Here is a 23577-nt window from a genome sequence, read left to right as displayed (position 1 = left end):
CAATAAGTAATCTGTTACAACAAGAAAATAAAACATGGTGGGCATCATTAAGTATATGCATAGGTCCTAGATTCAGCATGTATAAAGCTCAAGTAACGGTGTAGTGAAGTTATAGCTAACTAACATGTAATACACTCTATAGCTGTATGATCTATCCGGGCACCATTCTAGTGATTCAAGATTAGTTATATTGGCACAGTTTAGTATAGACATAGACATACGCTGTGATTCGAGTCTCTGGGCTATGGGTGATTACCAGCAGTAACAATGTCCCTTAAGGTGCAGACTGTAGAGGCTGGAGCCCAGCCCTGCGTGCTTTTCCAATCGACTCCGTCAGCCGATGCCCACTGGGTGTGCAGATCTGTCCGGCATGGGGGTGACCTGTCTAAGGGCGGCATGCTCGCCTGGTGAGGTGGTGGAGAGGTTGCTTGCGCGGCAGGACAGGTGTCTCCCCAGGGCCCCTTCCTTGGTTGACGGCCCTGCTGCATCATGAACAGTGTCGCAGTAGGTAAGCCTTCCTTTGTGCTGGGCTGCGCTGAGGTGGTCGACCGTTGCTGGGAACACGGAGCGGTAGGCAGGTCGGGGATGCTGGCGGGTCCTACCCTGATAGGTGATAGTGTGAATGCTGCTGTCCAGGGAACTTGGTGCAGTTTCCCGCCTCACCGATCTCCGTCGAGGGTGAATTACCAGCTTTTATCCAAGTATATTCTGCCTTTTAGTAAAATCAATTAATTGAAATTAATTTAAAAAAAAAAACAGTATAATTACTAGCTCTTGGTAGAATTTCTTTTTTTTTTTTCCAGGCTTGGAGATGTATCCCAAAAATGGTGAATGCAGGTATGAGTATAGAGAATTGTGTGAAAATAGAAAAGTTTAGAATTTTAAAGAGTTTCAAAGTTAAGTGTTAGTTGGAAAATCTACAAAGAATTAAGTGTGTCCAGTTTTGGCTCCAGATGTCAGATATTAGCCCTCAGATGTTAGGTGTGCGTTCCCCCAGAGAGTGTCTTTATTTCCTTTGTCCTTTATTTTTAAAGGAGAGGTTCTCTATATGTCACTAGTTGATAGTGACCAATAGAGTAGGGTGGGCATTTCTTCCCTACAGACTATCATCTAGATTTTGGTCAGTAGATGGCGCAATTACATCACAGAAAATTGTCAGATTCTTGTTCATTTACCTTTTTGTATAATGGGTTAAATGAATTTCGTGATGCGATTGACGTCATCTTGGTTATCTTTATGGTTACCTATTCGTCAAAGACATGTCACTCTTCAGAGCATTTTGGTTCATTTTTACCAGACAGGGCATCTAGTTTTCGTCATTAAATTAGCGTTCTAACACGTCCTAAACTCTTCTTCACCTCTCTATACAATGGAACTTTCTAAGATTCTGTAAGTAAAATGAATTACTTGGTGTTGTCTGTTATTGGTAATCCTGTGTCTGGTTTTCTTGTGTGAAACTGTGTATAGCACATAGTAATATAATTTATACCTGTCTATTACACATATTCCACTAGTTTAAGTTAGTAAATATGACATTTCTTAATTGATATTATATCCATGAATATTCTATATTATTAACTTAGTACTATTTATATATGATTAATATAATCGTAAGTTATATGTGGATAGTGTGTGTGTGTATGTATGTATATGTGTATATATGTATGTATGTATATGTGTATATATGTGTGTGTGTATATAAATATATATAGTGTCTGGGTTGTTGCATTCACCCCTCCCCCTTACCCCCTTCCACTCCCCCCTGCTGCAGACATCATGCCAATGTTTACATTAGAGGAGAAGAAAGGTGAGGTAAGACCACCCTGTATCCAAACGGGCTGATCCCCCTCAGACCACCACCCCAAAGAAACGTCTTAACAAGAAAATAAATAAACTTTATTTGAAATAGCTAAATTAAAACAGAAGAGCTAGGAACTCATAAATAAATAGGTTCCTGATAACTGAAAGATCTTCCAGGGATGATTTACACACAGCCTTTCTTTTACGCCTTCTTAAGTTTATTTTGTCACACAACTACTTTTTGTTTAACAATCGAATATACCACCAGGTGAGGGGTACTGCTATGGGGACGGCTTGTGCCCCCTCATATGCAAACCTTCACCTGGGATGGTGGGAACATCAGATCCGTAATTCAGATGTTTTGACAGAATATTTACCTAAGGTCTTATGGTGGGGTCGCTATATTGACGATATTTTGATTGTCTGGCAAGGCACCCCCCGGGAATTCTCAGATATGGTAGTATTACTTAACCATAATGATGAAAATCTTCGGTTTACATCTGAATTCGGAGGACGTTCCATTAACTTTCTTGATGTGACTATTAGTATTAACGAAGATGGCACATTTCATTCCACTCTGTTTAGGAAACCCACGGCAACCAATTCTCTCTTACATTGGACTAGTCATCATCCGCGACCCCTCAAGAAGCGTATTCCGGTGGGTCAGTATCTCCGTCTTCGGAGGAATTGTAGTGACACTCAGGACTTTATGATGAAAGCAAAACAACTTTGGCTACACTTCAAGGAGAAGGGTGTAACGGATCGCCTGGCACCCCGACTGGGTACCTCCGTTAATGGATGCTCCTAGCGCTTCCTGAGGACTCCAAGCACTCTGGCAGACACCACAATCACCGAATCGATGCAGCATATGAATCTTCTCAAGCATGGGAATGCTGTAGACCGTTGAATAGGAACCATACGAATAGGCTTACACTCCTAGCAGTCAACTGGAACAGCATGCAATAAATCCTTCCCTCAATAATGAGACGACACTTCACTTTGAGGGTAAAACAGGAACTCTGGACTGTCACATCCAGTCTGGCTTTTATTACAAAAAGGTACAAACAGAACACACCCAGGGGGAGGTTGAAAATAACCAATAGCATCACGGGTGCAACCCACACGTCCCCTCCCCTTAGTGTGACACATAATCCCATTATTCATACAGTTTAAAATATACTTTTTACCCAATATTTATAACTTCAAAACCATACATCACATTCACATAAAAATACATATCCACAATCAATCCATTCAGGGGAACAACATATTAAAAAATGGCATGAATCAGACCAGGGGTTCAAAAGTTAGTAATAGTATCTTTTAAAACCCCTGTCAGCATGACTTTCCAGCTCAGACTGGTTACCTCCCACAATGCCTCACAATCCCTCCCCTCTGGCCTGGAGATAATTGGGGAAGGAATCTAATTATCTCCAAGGACAGAGGCAAAACTCCATTACCCACATGGCAGACAAAAAGACAGTAAAAGACATAAAATTACATACTGATACATTTAACACATAAAACACACATTTCTACATATCCCCAGTTTAACCAAACACATAAATACCTACATAATATTTAAGACAGTATTACTGTGATATGTTACAAAGTCTTAAAGGGACATTATTCCCAAACGTCCCAATATGTCCACGGATGATTCTAAAAGGGCCAGCTGCAGCAATATAAACTAAAACATGCCCAAATATAGTTCAAACTTACCAATTTTCCAGGGGCCATAGTCAGCAGGTAGGAGGCAGGCAGCCAGGCCCCTCCAATGTCCCGTGGCGAGGCGGTTTCCGCCACAAAGGGTTACCCGAATCGCTGTTTGAAAAGGGCGTATAAAAGAGCCTCCTACTGTGTGATCTCCCGAAAAAGAAAGTCAATAGGGATGCTGGAAATATCCGCATGATTGCAACATTTGATGTAGGGTGGCTAGAAGTACGGAAGTCACTTGAGAGATTCTGGCCTATCCTGCTAAACGATGTACATCTTAAGGATGCTTTAAGCCCACATGTTAACATCACAGCTAGACGTGGACGGAATATTCGTGAATTATTGGTACCTAGTCACTTTTCCACTAAACCACAGCCGCGTGCCACTTGGTTGGGTGCCCCTCCAACTGGCACATATGGCTGTGGTAGATGTGTAGCCTGTAAGTTTATTCTCAAAGACTCTAAGACTGTTAGCGATAGCACAGGACAAGGCTCCTTTAAAATTAATAGTTTCTTTAATTGTAACACAAAGGGCCTTGTATACCTGCTATCGTGTACATGTGGACAGAAATATGTAGGGAAAACTTTTAGGGCCTTTAACCCCTTAAGGACCAAACTTCTGGAATAAAAGGGAATCATGACGTGTCACACACGTCATGTGTCCTTAAGGGGTTAAAGATAGGATCATGGAACATGTAAGATCCCCCAGGAATCGTCTTGAGACACCTATCTCGAGACATCTTAGAAAATACCATCATGGGGACTCTAATAACATTAGGTTCTGTGGACTCGAATTGGTAAAAAGGACCCCTAGACGTGGAGACTTTGATAAAATCCTAAGACAGAGGGAGTCTAGGTGGATATATGAACTGAAGACACTTCAACCCTTAAACTGTTGCCATATCTTATACTTGTTGTTATACCTAAATATTCACTGATATTGTCATGCATATTACATATTATTAATTGTCACAATAAATATTTTTATAATCAGTTGTGATTAATATTTGAAATACAAACCCTCTAATAATTGCACTCCAGTGTCCATAAGAGTTAAAATAGTGGGTAACTGTTTGCTTTAAATCAATTCAAGGGAAACTGTGCCAAAATATCAACTTTTGATAGTAATACAAATGTTAAAATATTTATTACCCCATAAATATCATCACAGGAGACATGCCTGGACTAAATATAGGGAGACTAATTCGGTACTGGCCTTGAGCTGTAGTTTGTTGTGTTAGGGATAAAAGGCGGGGGTGGCTATACTGCAGTCTAATATACAGACTGTGGGATATATACATATCATTATAGGTCAGTATGCTTAACCCCTTAAGGACAGATGACGTGTGACAAGTCATGATTCCCTTTTATTACAGAAGTTTGGTCCTTAAGGGGTTAAAGGGACACTGTAGGTACCCAGACCACTTCAGCTCATTATAGTGGTCTGGGTACAGTGTCCCTTTTGCACGGAGTACTGCAATATTATACATTCCAGTTCCAGAGATACTGCAATGTAAAGCTCTAAGTCTGCCCTCAGTGGCTGTCTACCAGGAGGTCTAATGAGCGCTCTGCATTTGCCACGCATGCGTATTAGCGCCCACTAGTTGCTTGCTGTCGTGGGGGTCAGAGCCAGGACCCAGCTGTTGTCAAAGTTGTGCGTTTCAGCTTCCTTTAGAGCCACCATCATCACTGTTTTATCTGTGTATCAGCATTTTACAACCAGGTCTCTAAGTGCGGTCTCCGAGGTTTTGGGATCTGGAAAACACCATCTGCTTTTGGCTTGTTTGTGCACCATTAGGTTCCCCACCAGTCTCCACAGCAGGTGAGGGAGCTAAGCCACCAGGACCTCCTCTGGTACACCTAGTACTTAAATGTTGTCGTGCCTTCTTGAGTCTAACAGCGCAGCAAAGCATTTGTTACAGAGCTCTTGTTTCTTTAATTGCTGTACTTCTGATTGAAACTCTGTAATTGATTAAGCCTGTGCCCTGGTAGGTTTCCATCGTTCACAAATGGCCTTTCAGGTCCGTGAGATTGTCATGCAGCGCCGCTACGTTCGCTTGTATAGACTTTTGGAGATCAGCTAGCATTGTTTTAAGTATTGTCGTGGTCACTGGTGCTTTCTTTGGTTGTGACTGAGGCGGTACTCCCTTAGTATCGACTGCTAGTCCCAGCGTCTGTCTCCAAGTCTCTCCTCTGTTTCTTAACATTTAAAATTACACCTATTTATACCTTAGGTGTCTTCATTTTAGGGTCACCATAGTTCATATATGAAAAAGTAACTTGTCTACTTTAAATCAATGTAGGACCTCCCTTAAGTTGGCAAAGATACAAGGCCATAACTAAAAGCAAGTGCACACGTCATGGAAATTTTCCTGACTTAGTTCAAGATGGCATCTTAAAGTCTGAATAGCTTGTCTGTTGTTTACACTAAGACGTAAGTGCACAGTCGTGGGAGATTCCCGGATTTGGGGAAGTTCTATTAACTTGGGGTTACCACAGTATATTGTGTACTGAAAGAGTCGTAGCGTAGCCTTGAAGCTTGTTTATGCGTTATTGTTATTGTAATTCGTCTGGGACAAAATGGCGCAAACATATTATGCACTGAGGTTATTGCTTAAAGAAACATCTATGAAAAACAATATGTTCCATTTCTAACACCTTGTCAACTTGCAATATCTCTTAACCCCTTAAGGACGCATGACGGAAATTTTCTGTCATGCTGGTCCTACCCTTAAGGACGCATGGCGGAACATTTCGTCATGCAGTATTTTTCCAGCAGGGTCTATTACCTTGCTGGTAACTATGAGCCCCAGGTATCATTTGATTCCTGGGGCTCCCCTCTCTCACCTGGGGCCAGAATTAGTGGCCCCAGACTGACTGACGCTCTGTTTGCAGAGCTCAAAGTGAGCGCTGCAAACAAGCATTTAAATGGGGATTTAAATCCCCACTATTACAATTTGGTGTGATCAGGGTTAAATCCCTGATAACACAAGGGAGTTCCAGGTATCAATGGAAACCTGGGGTTCCCCTCTATCAGCTGGGGACATTTTTAGTGACCCCAGCCTTTTTGATGAGTTACATGCAGTGCTGGAAGTCAGCCCGGCATGTATCTGCTTAAATAGGCATTTAAATGCCTATATCTAGATTGTGGTGTAAGCAGGGTTAAATCCCTGCTCACACCAGGAAACCCAGGTATCATTAGAAACCTGGGTCTCCCCTCTGTCAGTTGGGGTCATTTTTAATGTCCACAGACTGACAGCTGAGCTGCATGCAGAGCTCAAAGTGAGATCGTCATGCAGCTGTTTAAATGGGGATTTAAATACCCATAGAGCACAATGCAGTGCGAGCAGGGTTAAATCCCTGCTCACACTAGGAAACCCAGGTATCATTAGAAACCTGGGTGTCCCCTCTGTCAGCTGGGGCCATTTTTAGTGGCCCCAGGTTTTTTGATGAGCTGCATACAGAGCTCAAAGTGAGGTCGACAAGCAGCTCTTTTAATGGGGATTTAAATCCCCATAGACAGCAATGTAGTGTGAGCAGGGTTAAATCCCTTCTCCCACTAGGAAACCCAGGTATCATTACCTGGGGGTCCTCTCTGTCAGTTGGGGTCATTTTTAGTGGCCCCAGACTTTTTGATGAGCTGCATGCAGTGCTGAAAGTTAGCACTGCATGTAGCCATTTAAATCCATAAAGAACACTGCAGCTGAGCGATCAAGCTCAGCTACAGTCATTCTCTCAAGTGATCTGGTGCTTGGGAGACCCCCAGGGTATGAACAAACCCTGGAGGATCACCCTCTATGCCCCAATGCCATTCTGATCAGTGCTGGGCATTTTCAGTTGCCCAGCACAGATGCATTGCATTGGTCATAATGTCTTCAATGTAAGAAATGGGAGACTGCAATACTGAAAATAGCCAGTAGATGACAGCAACATACCACTGTGTTTTAGTTTAAAATCCCTTTACTAATATCAGCACTGATATTAGTAGAGGGAAACCTTTGGGATTAAGATTAAATTAAGGATTACAATTAAAGATTATTATTCGGTTTAGCACAAGTATTGGATTTATTATCAGGTTTATTACTGGGTTTATTAATAAGTTTATGTTTAAGATTAGGTTTATAATTAATTGTAGTATTGGGATTATGTTTCAGATTAGGATTAGGGTCAGCACGGGCATCCCTTGCTGAATATAGCAAGGGAATTCCTCGGCTGACACCAGCAGGGGGAATCATTTTAACACTATTGCTAAAGGTAGGATTGAGATTTGGATTAAGGTTATAATTAGGGTTACACATGGGATTACGTTATGGGTTAGGATTGTGGTAATGGTTTATTATTCGATTGAGGGTTAGATTTGGGATTAGGATTTGGTTTAGAATTAGGGCTTGGTTTAGGATTAGAGATTTAGATTAATATTAAGATCGCTACTTTCCAAAGATATGCATATGGGGTATATTTGTACTGAGAAGATGTTGCTGAGTACAGCTAAGATAATTTTATGACAGTGGGAAACAGGATATTTAAACAATAATCATCAAAAATACTATGTGTATGTAAAAATGTTAAAATAAAAATTAATACCACAAACTTTGAAACAAAATGTCACTTCAATAAAGCTTATAATATTTTATATGAGGTTCCCCATGTTGTCCTCTTTTGTAAATGGTATGCATTGGTGGCGTTGTTTAAATATTTGAGCGACTAAAATGCCCCAAAATGAAACAATGACCATTCGTCAATTTGGCATTTTAAAAAACCTGTAATGGGCCGGGTATGATTTTAGCCCTGTATTTTTTCACAAAAACCTGGCTAAGGTGTACAAAGGGGGTCATTTTGTACTCAGGAAATATAGCTGAGAATAATTTTGTGATTTAATTTACAGTAACATATATCAAGTTTCCATAATTAACTACTAAAATACATGTGTGTATAAAAATGCAAAAATAAAACAATATGATAACATTTGAAAGTAATTGGTGCTAACATAACTGTATAATAAAGCTCAAAATATACCATATGACATAGCCCATGGTGTCTACTTTCACAAATGGTATGCATTTATGGAGTAATTTTAACTGTCAAACTGCTACAATGTCCTAAAATGTGATATAGACACACCAAATGCATTTATCAAAATTCTAATTGTAAAAACTGTAATGGTCAGGACTTGTTTAAGGCACTGTAGCTTCACAGGATAGTGGCAAAGACATACATTGGGGGTATTGTTTTATTCAGAAGAGTTTGCTGAGCATAATTATGGGGTTTTGATCACAGTGGCACATACCAGACTTGAAAAATGACCCCAAAAAATGTAATGTGTATGTAAAAAAAATGCAAAAAAAAATATTTTACCACAAAGTTTTACATAAACTGGTGAAAAAATGGCATCACGTTAAGGCACAATATATACCATATGAGATACACTGTAGTGTCTACTTTCACCAATGGTAGGTCATTGAGGGATAAATTCAACAGTTAAACTGCTACAATGCCCCAAAATGAGACTTGCTCCATCAAATTAATCTATCAAAATTATCACTGTGAAAACTGAAATGGTCAGGTCTCTTTTATGACACTGTAACTTCACAGGATAGTGGCAAAGACATAGATTGGGGGTATCATTTTACTCTGTTGATATGGCTGAAAACAATATGGGGTTTTCTACAGCAGTAGTATAAATCAACTTTATGAAATACACATTAAAAATCCTTGTTTTATGTGTGTATGATAGAAATCTGAAAAAAAAAAACCACAACTTTACTACATGATTTAGCAGAGATTGGCAGCGAAATGGCTACGTAAAAAGTGTCAGAATACCCTTTGGTAAATAGCCTGTGATGTGTGCTTTATATAAATATATACTTTTGTGCAGCAATTTTGCTTTCTGTGATGGCTATTAAGCTTACAAGACAAACATGCCAAATTCTAAAATAGCTCCACATTAAAAAAAAGTTTTTACTCCTTGTATTTTGTGACCTGTAACTTTCAAAATAAGCTGAAATCCTAGACATATTATGTACTCTGAAAATCAGAACAACTAATTGAATATTTTTTAAATTACTTTCCTTAAGCTGCACTTATTATACACACGTTATTATTAAAACAATTTATTTAATTTTTTTTGATGTTTTTAATAATAAATAAGAATTTATATATGTATATGTCACATCAGATTAAAGCCCTTTTTGTCCTTTAAAAAATGATATATAACATGTGTTGGTGTAATAAATAAGAAAAATGCAAACAGAGGTTGAACACAAACAGCAAAAAATTCAAAAAATGCTTGTGTCCTTAAGGGTAAGTCCAGTTTTTGAAGCTGCGTCCTTAAGGGCTTAAAGACAAAGTACACAGTTTAAGAAATACAACATTTCATTCTAAAACTTGTAATATTTGCATTTGCTCATAACACCAGATCTTCAGAGGATTCCGATAAGTCCTCGAGGACGTTGGCCATCTTGGGCCCATATAAGCTGTGAGCCCGTTGGAGGAAATCACCAATGTTCATGCCGGTTTTCGGCTTGTCAGCTTTGTTTATTTTTATTTTTTTGTCTTGTGCCCCCCTTGAGTGTTACAGCTTTGGCTAGTATAACCTCAGAAAATGTAAAAAAATGTTAAAAAATTTAAAATAATTTTAGAAATCTAGTTTAACTGTATTTTGGTGCGTGAGTAATGCTTAAATGCAGACACTTTATTTGAATAACCCTGAATGTGTTCAGTCTTGTGGGTTACAATGTCACTATAATGTCATTATGTTCTTATTTTCACTAGTATATATTTTGTTCTATGTATTTGACAGAGAGCTAAGTTACAACAATGTGCATATTGATTTCTCACAGTATTGGTCTTATACATTTTATAAACTTTACAGCTGGAATGTCAGTGCTGTTTACTTTGCAGTACTGCCCAAAGAAGCACCTCTAGTAGCCATTGGAGGAGGGGGCAATGTTTAGAGTACATCATATGTATAGGATTTCAGCTTGTTTTGAAAGTTACAGGTCACAACATACAAGGACTAAAATAAAATTTCAATTTGCAAAAATGTTTGAAGTTGGTATGTTTGTCTTGTAGGTTTAGTATCCATCACAGAAAAAAAAAAATGCCACACAAAAGTATATATTTATATAAAGTAGACATCACATGCCATTAACCTAAGGTTAGTTTGATACTTTTTCAGTAGCCATTCCATCGCCAATCTCTGCTAAATATTGGAGTAAAACTGTTTTTTTTTTCTCTATTTTGGCATATACAGATATAACAAGGTTTTTGTACTGTGTATTTCGTAAAGCTGGTGTGTGCTATTCCTGCACAGAAAACCATATTGTGTTCAGCTACATCTGCTGAGTATAACAATACCCCCATTCTATGCCTTTGGCACTATTCTGCAAAGCTACAGTACCATATAAGAGACAAGGCTATTTCAGTTTCTATAGTTAGAATTTTCATAGATGGATTTGACAAGCCTATGTCTCATTTTGTGGTATTTAGATCAGTGTGAGTATTCAAATAACCCCACAAAGGGCTTCCATTTGATAAAGCAGACACCCAGGGATATCTTATATGGTGTATGTTGTGCCTTAACTTGTCACAATTTTTTTCACCAATTTATGTCAGTTTGTGATGAGGGAAAAAAAAATTTAATTTTTACATATATGTTGCATTTTTGCTGAGTATTTCTTAAACTTAATATGTACCACTGTCATAAAAAAAAACAAATTATGCTAAATTACGTCTAAGTAAAAAAATTAAAAAAAATGTGCCTAATGTATGACCTAGACCAGGGGTAGGCAACCTACGGCACTAGTGCCATGCACGGCACTCGAGGTGTCTTTGCACGGCACTCAAGGCTGCTAGAGACAAACAGGCTCTGGCCTATCAGGAGTCTCAGTAAAACTTCAGGTATCTGCTAATCCGAAAAGGTGGTGAAGGACAATCCTCAATTTATGCATTGCAGCACATAGAGGAAGTGATCTCAGATCACTTCCTCCCAGCACTTGTGAATGGGAATCCACACAATAGTAGAGCAGCTCGCAGTTGCAGCTCCTGTCCTTGACATGTACCTGGCCGGCCTGGTCCCCACTTAACCCCAGGGAAGCCACCCACACTGGTAGATATACACAGAAATGCAGAATAACCCTCCCCTCATACAAATAATACGGACAGCCCACACACAAACATACACATAATCCGCACAAATGCAACACCACTAACAATCCACATACATGCACACAACCCCACATGCAGCCTCTCACATGCAATACCTCAAACAGCCCCCACACACACTACCAAACACACAATGTGACATATCCATTCACACACACAATTCCACAAGCAGCCCCCATACACAACTCACATTCATATGTATCATACACAATACCATAAACTACTCATGAACATATACAATATAATAGCTAATATACGCAGGGCCGTCTTTAACGCGGGGCAAACTGGGCAGCTGCACAGTGAGCAGGGCCGGACTGGCCCACCGGGATACCGGTAAATTTCCCGGTGGGCCGTCGGCACCTGGGGCCGGGCAGGCAGCTGGCTCACCTGCGGCCGCAGAGGGAGCCCTTCTTGTGGCCGCTGGCTGGGGAAGCTCTTCTTGTGGCCGCTGGGGGAGCAGGCTGTTCTGTCTCTGCTCCCCCTCCCTCGCGCACTAGAAAGAGACCGGAGCCGGAATATGACGTCATATTCCGGCCCCGGTCTCATTAAGCTACATGCGAGGGAGGGGGAGCAGAGACAGAACAGCCTGCTCCCCCAGCGGCCACAAGAAGAGCTTCCCCAGCCAGCGGCCGCAAGAAGAGCTTCCCCAGCCAGCGGCCGCAAGAAGAGCTTCCCCAGCCAGCGGCCGCAAGAAGAGCTTCCCCAGCCAGCGGCAGCAAGAAGAGCTGGGCTATATGGACACATGGGGAATGGGCTATAGGAACACATGGAGGGCTGGGGGGCTATAGGGACACATGAAGGGCTGGAGGGGGGATATGGACACATGGGGGTTGGGGGGCTATAGGGACACATGGGGGCTGGGGGGCTATAGGAACACATGGGGGCTATAATGGTGGGGCTGAGAACTTCTCAGCCCCCATGTGTACCATTATAGCCCCCATGTGTTCCTATAGGCCCCTCCCCATTCCCCATGTGTCCTTAGAGCCCCCTCCCCAGCTCCCATGTGTCCCTATAGCCTACCTAGCCCCATGTGTCCCTATAGAACCTCCCAGCCCCATGTGTCCCTATCCCCCCTCCAGCCCTTCATGTGTCCCTATAGCCCCCCAGCCCTCCATGGGTCCCTATCGCCCCCATGTGTCCTTATAGCCCCCTCCCCAGCTCCCATGTGTCCCTATAGCCTACCTAGCCCCATGTGTCCCTATAGCCCCCTCCCCAGCTCCCATGTGTCCCTAAAGCCCCCCTAGCTCCCATGTGTCCCTATAGCCCCCCAGCCCCATGTGTCCCTATAGCCCCCCAGCCCCATGTGTCCCATTACAGCCACCCTCCCAAGCCCCCATGTGTCCCATTATAGCCCAATGTGTCCCTATAGCCCCCATGTGTTCCATTATAGCCCCCTCCCCAGCCCCCATGTGTCCCATTATAGTTCCCTCTCCAGCCTCCATGTGTCCCATTATAGACCCCTCCCCAGCCCTCATGTGTCCCATTATAGCCCCAGCCCCCATGTGGCCCTATCGCCCCCCCCAGCCCCCATGTTTATATTGAAAAGCCTGCAGGGACAGGCTATAGACACCAGAACCACTACATTAAGCTCTGTGTGTGTGTGTGTGCGCGCGCGCCTGCTAGTGAGTGGGCTTGCTTGTGTGTGTGTGTGCCTTCTACTGAGTGAGCTTGTGTTTTTATGTCAATGACCTTATGTATGTCAGTGAGATTGTTTGTCTGTGAGGCTGTGTATCAATCAACTTGTGTCAGTGAGATTGTCTGTGTCTGCATGTGAGTATGCTTACTGTATAATTAAAAATTTTACTCTGAAAGGACCAATATTTTATATTGGAAAAAGCTATATATATATATATATATATATATATATATATATATATAAAATCAATCATCTAGGGTGGCAAGACATAGCCTTACATATTACATGCGACAATATATGGCGCAATGGGGCTGGCATAGATTTTTTTTTTCCAGGGCTGCTTTGGAATCCCCAGACCGGCCCTGACAGTGAGCCCCGCTGGCCTCAACCATTTCTAACACCTGGCTGGTAATCCGCACACTAAGGAGGCCCACCGGATGGCCCGTGCACAAAGGGCCACCCGGTGGGCTTCTGTCAGCAGGAGCCCGGTCGCGAGCGGGTCCCTTGCTTTTTGGCAGCAGGCTGGGAGGAAGTGACGGACACGCATCACTTCCACCCACAAAGAGAGGAGCGCACGGGAAAGAAGAGTAGGCAGAGTGGAGGGGAGCTGGCCGAGAGAGCCAGACCCCAACTCCCAACACCTTCTGCCACCAGCAGGTTTTTAAAGTGTACATTTTGTGTGTGTCAGTATATCTGTGTGTGTGTGTGTGTGTATGTCTGTCAGTGTGTGTTAGTATGTCTGTGTGTGTGTGTGTGTGTGTGTCAGTATATCTGTGTGTGTCAGTATGTTTGTGTGTGTATGTGTGTCAGTATGTCTGTGTGTGTGTGTGTGTCTGTCAGTAAATCTGTGTCAGTATATCTGTGTGTGTGTGCGCATCAGTATGTCTGTGTGTGTCAGTATGTCTGTGTATCTGTGTGTGTGTGTGTTTTAGTGTGTATATATCTCTGTGTGTGTGTATATGTGCATACATCTCAGCATTCACACACTAACACTACACACAAATACACCCCTGCATTCAAATTTCAACACTACGTACAAACATGTCTGTGTTACACACCAAAATCATATGTAAATACACCCCCTCATTCAAAAACCAACACTACACAAATACATGATTGCAATCATGCCAACACCACACACAAACATATTCCATACAAAAACCTGTTTACATTCAAACACACAAAAACGGCTTAGTGCTAAATACAGACCTGGAAACATGGGTTAATGGTAGAGCCCCAGCTGTCAATGCATTTCTGGAGTTGCACGACAGATGGGGATCTACCTTTTAATCACCCGTGCAACAGGGAGGCCCAATAAAATTCTTGCACCTCTCTACTTTAGGTCTGCCACTGCGTTGAGGTGGAGGACGTGATTGCACGCATGAGGAGGGGGGACAGGGTCCAGGGGGCCCCAAGCAAATGCTTTGCTCAAGGTCCAGTCAATATTAAAGACGGCCCTGCATATTACGCACAAATACAACGATACAAAGCAATTACAGTAAAAATAACAAGCAGAACACGGCAGCATACACACCTCAATTAAAAAAAATAGGACCGGCACGCTACGGGACATCACAATCCTATATTGGCACAGTGCTACTAAAAGGTTGCCTACCCCTGACCTAGACACTAGTTTGTGAAGTTACAGTGCTGTAAAAGAGACATGACAAGTTCAGGTTAAGTGTGAATTTTCATGGAAGGTTTTGATGCCTTCGTATCCCACTTTGGAGCACTTGAGCAGGCTACATTTTCAAGCTACACCATAAAAGCATACCATTTCTTAAAGAAGACATCCCATGGTATTTCAAAAGGCACATTCTGAACCTTAGTGTAGGATAATTTTTCTGCTAGCTTGTACCAAGTGTGGTGGTAATAAGCATTTTTTCTGCCTTTGACACACAAAGTGAGTTTGCACAGTATATTTTGCAAACCTTATGCGTGCTTCGACTGTATAATACTTCATGTTTCTCCGCTATGTTATCTGAGTACAGCAATATCCCCATATGTACCTTTGCCAGGTATACGGGGACATGGAAGGGGTACATTTGAGACAGTCATTTCAGGTTTTTTTTTGAAGTTTTACGCTGTGTCCATGTTACATTTTGGAGTAGTTTAGCTGGTTGGTTATTCAGACTTCCTCACAAACACATACTATTTATTAAATAATACACTCTGGGGTAATTAAAAAGATATTTTTTTTTCTCTAGTTTGTTCCAGGTGGAGTGGTAATGAGCATTTTTAAATGTATCTTAACTTTTGCAAATTTTTTTGCTTATTAAATTTCTTAACTTTTTTTTTTACACAACATTTTTATACTGTTAACCCCTAACTAGCAGTAAGCAGCACTAACCGTAGATTCCACAATTTTCCCATAACTCGCTCCCAACCAGTAAAATATACAATTTTAAAATATTTAAGTTAATGAAATAAACTGAACCCCTGAGGGTTAAAAGAATAAACAAATCGCGAGAATGTGCTTCTCATACCTGCATTATATATTTCATGTTATGTACTTTGTTAAACCTCTACAAGGGTTGCTGCCAACCTTGGTTGTTGATGTTCTTCACCATGATGCAATAAATGCTTTCTTGAAAGAAAACTAAACAAATACATCACTGTAGATAGTGATTAACGGGCATTTTTATTAGGACTGGGTAAAGGGGGGGGTGGGATTTTAAAAAACAAAACTTTTTTGTAAACATTAAAAAACTTTTAACGTTAACCCCTAGCTAGCCTAACACCAAATTCCCCACTAACTTCCACCCACTCCAGCTAGCTAAATATATCATTTTAATATTTAAATTAAATAAATTTTACCCCTAATGGGTGTAAAAAAAAAAAAAAAATCACTATGTAATCCCTGCCAATTGATCACTGTTGTCAGTGATCATTTGGCAGGGAATGGGTTAATTTTTATTTTAAACAAAATGTTTTGTTTTTTTACACAGGGAGATCACTGATCCGTCTCCCTGCCCTTCACGTAGAACGTGGAAGAGCAGGGAGGCGGATTGTGAGTCGCTGTAGCACATGTGCTCGCTCTAACAGCCTGTTAGAGTGATCAGTGCTGCAGGGACAGCGTGATCTGGGTCTGCCTCAAATACCAAGCCAGACGGGAGGAGCGTTAACCACATGATAGTGGCGATCTGGGTCAGTCGTTCGTCATTAAGGGGTTAAAGTCCTCACAGTTCAGATTTTGTTTTCATGCACAAGCAGCAAGATGTTCCTGTATGTCAGTTTTCCAGCTTCCTCACTGACAAAAACACAACAAACCACTCTCCGGAATCCGGAATGCTTTCACGGATGATGGTGGTAGAGCTTCTTTGCTCTCCTTGATCCTATGGTAACTCTACCTCCACTTTCTGCAACATCTGTGTTTGTTTTTCTTTCTTCCTCAAAAAAAAAAAAAAAATTCTCTCCTGTCTTGGTGTCTGCATCGTGTCGGGCACAAATGTTCTTCTGCAGCACTTAGTGGTGGATTGGCTCCCTGTAAATATGATCGCATGAAGCAACTAAGCAATTTCTAGTGATTTACAAAAACATTTTAAAGGACCACTCACCACTCCAGCTTAATGAAGTGGTCTGGGTGCCAGGTCCCTCTAGGATTAACCCTTTTTTTTTTTTATAAACATAGCAGTTTCCAGCCTCCTAATCCTCTAGTGGCTGTCTCAGTGGCTTGCGTGATTCTCACTAACACGCAAGCGTCCATAGGAAAGCATTGTAAATGCGTTCCTATGAGACCGACTGAATGCGCGCGCAGCTCTTGCCGCGCATGCGCATTCAGCCGAAAGGGAGGATCGGAGGCAGAGAGGAGATCTCCCCGCTCGGCGCTGGAATAAAGTTAAGTTTTAACCCATTCCTCTCCCCAGAGCCCGGCGGGAGTGGGTCCCTGAGGGTGGGGGCACCCTCTGGCACTATAGTGCCAGGAAAACAAGTGTTTTCCTGGCACTATAGTGGTCCTTTAACTTTAAAATAACACCACCTAAGAAATAAAGGAACAGGACAGATTGAGTGACCTCAGTCGGTTACAATATTAGATATACAGAGAAGAAAATAAGCACTTACTTGGTCTTTAAAAGTTCCAGCAGATGCAATATCCTGTAGAAAGTGTCATGTGACTTGTTCCCAGTTTTTCAGGGAGGAGGATGTGTTTGGTTTACAAGACTGAATGACAACCTGGAGACACTACTATATGTGTATTTAAATATTATGGACTTATGTCTTGCATTTAAACTTTATCCAAAACTAGGTGCCCTGTACAGCAACTGCTGATGCCAATCATTGATTATGGGGATGTAGTATATGCATCTGCACCGTAATCCCACAGTAATAAACTCAATGCATTTTATAACTTGTTCTACAATGTAATTACAGGACCTACCAGTGTGACATGCTAAAATAACTAAACTGGCTGCTGCTGGAATCCAGACGCACCCTTCATCTTTCCAGCCTTGTGTTTAAGAGCTTTTCAGGGAAGCTCCCACCCTACCTGAGCAGAATGCTCTCCACTACTGTCCCCACCTCCTATTACCTCCGATCCAGTACCAGCACTTTAGTCTACCTCAATACAAAAAGAAAGCGGCCCGATCCTTCTCCTACAGAGCGCCGCAATTGTGGCTTCCCAAGCCTAAAGTTCTTTAAGAGATCCCTTTCTACATACCTCAAAACAGAATGCACGTGTCATGTTTGATTATATATTCCCTACCTGTTCTATGTTAAATTTTGTATATATTGTGTATTTATATTTTTGTATTTTATTGTACCATAATGTATCAATGCAATGTTTTGTGGGCCCAGGACATACTTGAAAATGAGAGAAATCTCAATGTATCTTTCCTGGTAAAATATTTTATAATGTTTAAAAAAATAAATTCTCTCCAAGAGGCTGCACTCACCTGAACATGCATACATTATAGGGGGCTGCTGGGGCCAACTCATACAGCGCACTCACTCATTCACTAAAAAGGAATTTCAAGTCTCACAGAATGTTAGTTTTATTTAAAAAGACCTCAGCAAGGCAAAATATAATGGGTTTATATACAGTATATGGTCATACATTGAATAAGCCTGCCACAACATCAATGTATGCCATTCTTGGCAGGTCCTTCTTGCTTTCTATAAATAAACACATACCGGTACTCAAATTTGAAGTAACTATGCAGGACACTTTAGTTCAGTATTTTAGACTTGATTTTCATCCATATTTGTACCTATAATGCGGGGACAAAAATAGCACCCATTCTGTTGAATGGCTCTTATACAGTTGACTCTAGTGTAAATAAACCAGGGTTGCATTGCATTTCAGTTTTGTAATAAATGAAATTTAAAATGGTTCAGTGATTTTATTTAGTTGAACACATTGTATGGTTTTACAATCTGTATTCTTCTCCCCTCCCCATCATGATAAAATAACTTCAATTTTGGTTGAGGATTTCACAGCATATATATGCATTACACAAGCACTGCAAGAACAGCCAGCAAAGTGTTAATTGGCTAACAAAAAATGCTGTTAACATGGCTTTCATAGTGGAGATCAACCTTGCTATAAGAGTACAGTTTGGGGTTTCTTTTACACGCCCCCAACGAGGGTGGGGATGAACTAAAACAGGAATTATATTGCTGTATACTGATACAGAAGTGAAACCCAGGAGAATTTTGAAGTATAAAAGTCAAAAATACTAATTTCATCCCTTGTATATTTAATGGATGTTTATACTGAAAAGTTTTAAATGTAACAATATGTATTCGGTTTTTATACGGATTTATTTATGAAAATATAGGTTCTGTTCTACAGCAAGTTGGTGTAAAAGTTTAGTTACAAAATTCAAAGTGTTAGTTCATGAATATTGTAAAATATGCCCTTTTGTAATCTAGCAGTTTTTTTCTTAAATTTGGTTTGTTAGGGCTTTAAGAAACCAATGAAGTGTTAATTTGTTTCGATCTTGCCATTTTTGTGCAATCTTACATAACTGGATCAATATTACAAGGGTGGGCTTATATATCACTGTGGGCTATGGCACAAACAGTACACGCAATATGATGTTTTACAATGGTACAAAAATTACCTGGATTTATTTGTTTCTATCCATATGCTGTAACCTCTCACATCACCTCTTTGTAAATTCATAGTATATCATAATTCTACCTTTTTGCTCTCAGAAAAGTGATATATTAAAATGATTTGGTCATTAGGTGTGTGAGTTAGATATTTTTATTTATAAAAATCACACAGAAACATTTCATTTGCTTCACAGTGTTCCTTCAGCTGTGAAAAAAAATGTGTTAATCATGTGAATGGGATTTCATTGGGCAGAGTTTAAAGAGGGCTCTAAGATTAACCGTTGAACACTTCACAAGTCATTTATCATAAATATTTAGCCGTGGTATTCAGGCAAAAATTTTTTTAGACTTTAATAGAACTAGTTTTATTATTTTAAATAAAATGGCACTGAAAGGGGAATGATCAGTGGCCAAATAGTTATCCAACAGCTAATGGGATTTTGCAATGCCTTCTAAAAACTAAAACACTATGTACAGATTGATAGGATTATAAATAGATAATGATCCGATCAATACCTAGATCTTTTAAAGAAAAGAGGGGGAAAACAAAAACACACTTCTCTACATGTAGGGTGCAGAATGGTATTTTGCAATATGTACAAAGAAGACTTACAGATCTTAACCTGTAAAGGAAGTGCCGTTAAAAATATATATTAAAAAAAAAAAAAACACATGACAAATTAATCTGAAAAATAAAAAAAATTCAATTCATGAGTCAGTTGGACCAGTTTAAGAATTGATATATCACAGACTTCAGCTTAGCAGACACATATTGTTTTTCTATGCTGCTGTAACAAAGGATGTCCAAGCTTCTTCTGGCCTCTCAGGCTGCGTCGCATAATGACCCTGTCTGCACTCCTGCGTTTTGGGGTGACAGAAGAGCTCTCAGGCTGCAACATCCCACGCCTGGTTAAGTTTCTCTTATGTTTCTTCAGAGCAGGGCCACTGTTTGATTCCTCCAGCGTCCTTTTTAATGAAGCCAGCCTTTCCGTTTCTAATTTCTTGTTATGGCTGCTGCTTGGCATTTTTGCAGGTTTTACCTCAGAGGCAGCATTAGGAGAACTACTTGGAAAGAGAAAGTTTGCTGGGGAGTCTAGAAAACATTGAGTGCAGCTGCTGTTTTCCTCAGACTTTCTAGAGTCCCCCTGCAGGGAAGAGGAGCAGGATGCAACAACTCGAGATTTTGCGGATTCGCTGCCCCATTTAAGATAGCTCTCAGAAAATGCATTGCTTCTAACAAGTGTTGGCAGGGGCTCAGAGAATGTCAGTCTCCACCAGGGATCTTCCTCCAGAAACTAAACATGAAAAAAGATATATAATCATTATCTCATTTGCACATAATGTTACAATTTTAGAACAACGAAGGAATTTGTCAACACTAATAACTCTAAATTCTGCAAAACAGAACAATGCTCTTCTAGAACATATAATCATGCCAGTTCATTGACATCACAAGTTGTGAAAGAAAAAAAAGAAACACAAAAGTTCTAGACTAACCACAAAAATGCGAGGATACAGCTCCTGACCGTTTATTTTGCATTTGTCAGGATGGGGGGGGGGGGGGGGGGGGGGAGAATTAAACTCTTAGAAGGAAGCTCCAACTGCATCCACCCAATTAGCAAACCTAACGAAATTTACAGCCATTTTTAGTAATACTGCACATTCAAGAGCACTACGATAATAGGCAAATGATGGATACAAGTCATGTGAAAACAGGTTTACCTTACACATTGTGAATGTCTCAGAATCGCTCTTCTAACCCAAATACCAACTCACCATCCAAAATAAATTAGAGAAATTGCATTTGTTCCTAATTTGGCACTACTTTAATTATTTACTATAAAGAATACTGAAAGGGTTACTCTACCCTCCATGACCACATCTGCTTTTAGAAGTGGTCATGGAGAAAGAAACCGGTTACATGCAGAATTTTAGCTTGATAAACTGCACATACACTGATTTCTGCACTTTTGTGCCAGGAGCTAGTTACACTCCCAGTACAAGTGACTTGAGCAGGCCAGAACTCTGGACTGCCAAATATTAGTTCTTGGCAAAAATTACAGATGCCATTAGCACAGTCTATTTGCTGGCAACAGGCATAATCAGCTCTTGCAATTCATCTTCCTATGCAATACCAGCCATGTCTTACACCTCTTCTGCCTTCCTATATTATATTACTTTACATGTACTTTTCCCTCCCCGACCCCTTTTTGCATTCTCCATTTCATCCTTCCCCTACTGGGCTCAGATTGCAACATTAGTGGAGCTCGCTATGCATGCGCCAAAGGTCCATATTTGCTTCTGTATGGGAAGAATTTAAACACTGACCCAGAGGATGACGACATGGAATTGACAACAAAAGTAACATAACAATTTGAACAGAACATGTCAACCAAGATTTGATTATTATTTTAATTTTTTTTTGGAGGGGGTAAGGGAGTGTGCAACATTAAAGTATACCATTTTATTTTTTGTCTGCTGCATTTCTGATCAGAGGCCAACTATTTAATTGTCCTTGTATGTACATTATACAGTGATGATAAAGTTAAATCTGAATCTTAACCAGTGTGCACTTTCAAACTAACAGGAAATGGAAAATCATAGACCATTTAAAAATGTACTCCATTTCTTACTGCTACACTTGTGGGACTTCTGTTGGATGAGATGCATAATATATGTTGCATCGGACAGTAAGTAATCTGGTAAGGATGCATTCCACATCCATGGGCTTCCCCCTCCCCCCCCCCCCTCCCGATAGGGGGATCCCCATACAGATCAGCTAAGTGATGTATTGGGGGCGGGGGGGACGTGAGGGATGGATAAGTGAGGGATGGGAGAGAGAGCCTAGAGGAAAGGTCTGCAAGGAGCAGAAGAAAGGTAAAGTAAGAGAAGGAGCAGAAAGGTAAAAGAGCAAAAAGAGTCAGAAGCTGCGCAAAGGTAAAGTAAGAGAAGGAGCAGAGAGGGATCAGAAAGGAGCTGAAGGGTGCAAAAGAAGCAGTAAAGGAGCAGAAGAAGCCAAGGAGGAGAACAAGACAGTGTCAGAAGAAAAAGAAGACTGTCAAACACCATAGTTGTGAAAAAACTATTCACGCTGGCTTAATGTGAGAATGATTATGTCCCTTCCCTTTTCAAATTTTGATTAAAACAAGGATGGATACAAATTGACTATTAAAAATAAATTTATAAAATCTGATCAGATCTCTTTTAAAGGAGCACTATAGGGTCAGGAACACAAACATGTCTTAAATTAAAACCACCATCCAGCCCGTCTCCCTCATGCCTCCCTAAATATAGTAAAATCTTACTTGTATTCAAGTCTGCAGCTGCTTACTTTGTCCCCGTTTACTTTAGACCTGCCCACTGCCTGCTTACTTCAGCAGAAGTGGTAGCCTGATCCAATCACAATGCTTCCCCATAGGATTGGCTGAGACTGACAAGGAGGCATATCAGGAACAGAGCCAGCACAATTTAAACACAGCCCTGGCCAATCAGCATCTCCTCATAGAGATTAATCTCTATGAGGAAAGTTCGGTGTCTGCATGCAGAGGGAGGAGACACTGAATGTTTGTGGTGCTTGGAGCCTAAAATGCATCCAATCACCTCAAATCACTAAATTGGTCATGGCGCTATATTTTAGCTGAGCAGGTTCACAAAGTGCAATCCCAGTAGCATACAAGTTAGGTTAGGTAGCAGTTAGGCTGGGTATATAATAGTTCAAAGTAATAGCCCAGCCAGGCAAAGTAAAATTTTCTTTAAAAAAAAAACACGAAGAAGTGAAAATTGGAGGCTGCCTCTATTTGATTAATTAAAGGATCACTATAGTGTCAGGAAAACAAACTTTTTCCTGACACTATAGCATCCATAGGACCTCCCCACCCTCAGGGTTAAAACCCCTTCAGCTACTTACCTTAATCCAGCGCCGGTGATCTCTCCTCCTCCGCCAGCTCGCGAGTGGAGCAGAACGTGCATGCGGGCCAGAGCTGCGCGCGCATTCAAATTGTCCATAGGAAAGCATTTCTCAATGCTTTCCTTTGGACGTTCTGCACGCTGGATGCGAATTTCGCATCCAGCATCGAGGAAGCGCCTCTAGCAGCAGTCAGGAAGACAGCCACTAGAGCAGGCATAGGCAACCTTCGGCACTCCAGATGTTTTGGACTACACCTCCCATGATGCTTTGCCGGCACTATGGGTGTAAGAGCATTATGG

The 23577-nt window shown here is 41.0% G+C and overlaps 1 protein-coding gene across 1 annotated transcript in view; it reads right to left on the bottom strand.

Annotated features, from left to right (window-relative positions):
* Positions 1-18639: 18639 nt before the first annotated feature.
* PPM1D (protein phosphatase, Mg2+/Mn2+ dependent 1D) overlaps positions 18640-23577 on the bottom strand; it is a 43756-nt gene continuing 38818 nt past the window's right edge. Inside the window, exon 6 of the mRNA XM_063455116.1 lies at positions 18640-20666. Coding sequence (XP_063311186.1) covers positions 20130-20666 — 537 coding nt within the window. The 3' untranslated portion in view covers positions 18640-20129. The remainder of the gene's footprint in view (positions 20667-23577) is intronic.

This window comes from Pelobates fuscus, chromosome 1 (assembly GCF_036172605.1).
Source record: "Pelobates fuscus isolate aPelFus1 chromosome 1, aPelFus1.pri, whole genome shotgun sequence".
NCBI classification, from domain to species: domain Eukaryota; kingdom Metazoa; phylum Chordata; class Amphibia; order Anura; family Pelobatidae; genus Pelobates; species Pelobates fuscus.
Note: the sequence above shows the minus strand (reverse complement) of the source record. Positions and strands in the feature narration are given on the sequence as shown.